The 2,847-nt window shown below is 35.5% G+C and overlaps 1 protein-coding gene across 4 annotated transcripts in view; it reads left to right on the forward strand.

The window, feature by feature from the left end:
• LOC107753467 (oxidation resistance protein 1-like) overlaps nt 1-2,847 on the forward strand; it is a 52,545-nt gene that overhangs the window by 45,172 nt on the left and 4,526 nt on the right. For 3 of the 4 annotated variants that reach the window (XM_016569614.1, XM_016569618.1, XM_016569615.1), the window contains one exon: nt 884-964. The exons of the other annotated variant lie outside the window; for it this stretch is intronic. In XM_016569614.1, the coding sequence (XP_016425100.1) occupies nt 884-964 (81 nt within the window). The remainder of the gene's footprint in view (nt 1-883; nt 965-2,847) is intronic. 4 annotated transcript variants of the gene reach the window in all.

Raw genomic sequence — 2,847 nt, forward strand, 5'->3', positions numbered from 1 at the left:
TATATATATAGGCCTATATATACACGGTAGAGAGAGAGACCTTTTTTCTTTATTTGTTATACATGCCTATAATATAGATTATAGTAAAAATATTAGATGAAAAAATATAGAAGTAATGACAACATGTTTGCAACTCATCAAATTAAGCAGTTTTTTTTCTTTTGCACATCTGCTTAATATAAGAAATGCTAATTTATGAAATTTTTATAGTGTATATTTATGTATGTATTTCATCATAAATATATAAAGACACTAATTGTGAAATTTTATTACAATCTCAAATTACTGTTCTTGACTTGACTCTTGACTTACTGTTTTATGATCAAATAAATGGAGACTCAAAAACATTGATAACTGAATTATTCGTTGATTTAGATATTGTGTAAGCAGACAGCCATAGCTACAACTGTTCAGTGCTTCAGCTTTGAAAACGCTGTTTTGTGTTGTTTGGAGACGTGACATGCTGCTGAGCAGCTGGTCTGGGGAAGTTGTTGCAGAAGACGTGTGATCCGTCTTTGAGACAGTGCTGTTTGATCTCGTCAGGTGAATCCTGTTAGATTAAGCTGATTCATGGCACATGAGACCCAGCCTGAGTCTGACTGCAGTTCTGATGCAGCTGGAAACACACGGGTCAAGTGGTATTTAAAGTGCTTTTGCCAGTCATTTAGTTCTTATTTACTGCAGTTTTTATTTTGGTCTTCTCCTTTAGGTTGTGCAAAACAAGTAAATGGCTTGAACTTACTAACATGTCCCTTCCTCCATCTCCAAGTTTGTGAGTTTAAGCTGCAGAGGAACATACCAGATAACTTCTCTCCCTTCACATATCAATTTTCGGATGTCAGGCAGATTCTCATGCAACACCACTATTCTCTCTGTGCATTAGGTAGTTTCTGTGACTGAGTACTACCGGCGGATAGATGCGCTAAACAGTGAGGACCTGCGCTCGCTCTGCAAACGTCTTCAGGTGCCACACGCTCAGCTCCACACTGAACCATCACAAAGGCCACGGCATGTCTGCTGATCACTTCAACATTAAACGCAACAATTAGGATACTGTATGAAAATCAACCCAAATCTGATTGGGTTTCACAAATTGAATAAAAAAAATACTCTTCTACTGTTTGATCTACATCAGAATGCATAATGGCTGTATTACAGCATTTGTTCCCCTTGATCAGCAGATTGCACTGGTCTTTATGTGGAGTGTGGAATAATAAAACTGGCCCCGAGTTGAGATACAGCCGTTTTTAATGACACTTAAAGGCTGATTGAATTTCTGCAATAATACTGAAACTGGATATCTGTCAACTGGCATTTCCACCTGGATGACAGAAGGGGTTTTAGATGGCTTGAATAAGAGGAAGCAATAAATGAAGCACATATCATAGAAGTTAGTCTCATGCTGTCCCCCAGAGACCTTTCCAGAAGGGTTTGATCAAGTATCTAAAAGTAGTTGCATTTGACTGCAGTGCTTGTTCTGACTTACTCTTCAGACAGCAATCATCACACTCTTAAAGTCAACATGACATTACATTTATCCCTATTTGCTTTATTAATACACTTACCTGGTCTTACTGTGCCTGATTCTTCACTGCAATGTTATTTTTTTTTTTACCTTTTTATTAATTCTGACTTACTCTTCAGACAGCAATCATCACACTCTTAAAGTCAACATGACATTACATTTTTACATATTTGCTTTATTAATACACTTACCTGGTCTTACTGTGCCTGATTCTTCACTGCAATGTTTTTTTTTTTTTTACCTTTTTATTAATCAAAATGTAATATTTTTGTTATATTATATTATAGCCTATTATTATTGAAGTATATTATTATTCACTGCCTGATTCTTCATTTTTTGTTTTTGTAATCTTTAATCAGAATGTAAAATTTTGTAATTTATTGTTATATTTTTTTGTATTGTATTATATTATGTTAGTATATTATTGTAATAGTTATATATTTTAGTAATTTAGCTTTTATTGCTTGCACTGCTGTTGTATTAATGAATCATTCCACATTGACAGCGGCATATTTCAATGAATTGTTTAAAATAAAAATTTAATTTTGTAATAATTTACAAAGTATATTATAATAATTTATATATTTTAATCATTTAGATTTTATTGCCTGCTGTTTTTATTAATTGTTATTTATGGTTATATATTTTTGTATTCTAAAAATAATAATTTGCTCCACCATTTTTTGCCTGATGTTAACAAGGCAGTGAGGGTTAATGTTAACTATAGCCCCGTTTCCACCACAGGAACTTTACCCAGGAACTAGGGACTTTGGGCCGGCACTCGGTGTGTTTCCACCGCAGGAACCAGGATCTAAATAAAGTTTCGGGTAAAAAAAATTGCCCCTCAGAAAGTCCATGCTCGCGTGGTAGTACTTTTTCAAAGGTCCGGAACTTTTGGGGGCGGGACTTGGGCGCTAAACATGCTGATTGGTTGAGTTCACGCAGCATTGTATTTCAACCACCATTTATTCTGATCATTTTCAAAATATTACTGTTATTGTGTCATGAAATGTAGTTTTAAAGGGGTCATATGATGCGATTTCAAGTTTTCCTTTCTCTTTGGAGTGTTACAAGCTGTTGGTGCATAAAGAAGATCTGTAAAGTTGCAAAGACTAAAGTCTCAAATCCAAAGAGATATTGTTTATAAAAGTTGAGTCAGCCACGCCTACCTAAAACAGCTCGTTCTAACACGCCCCCACATACCTACGTCACGATCTGGGAAGATTTGCATAACGCCGCCCAAATGTTCACGCAAAGAAAGAAGGCGTAACTTTTATTCTCACTGTAGTATTGTTGCCGCTGCCGCCATGTCGTGAAGGCAC

Source organism: Sinocyclocheilus rhinocerous, unplaced genomic scaffold (assembly GCF_001515625.1).
Source record: "Sinocyclocheilus rhinocerous isolate Xijiao unplaced genomic scaffold, SAMN03320098_v1.1 scaffold1403, whole genome shotgun sequence".
Classification (NCBI taxonomy): Eukaryota; Metazoa; Chordata; class Actinopteri; order Cypriniformes; family Cyprinidae; genus Sinocyclocheilus; species Sinocyclocheilus rhinocerous.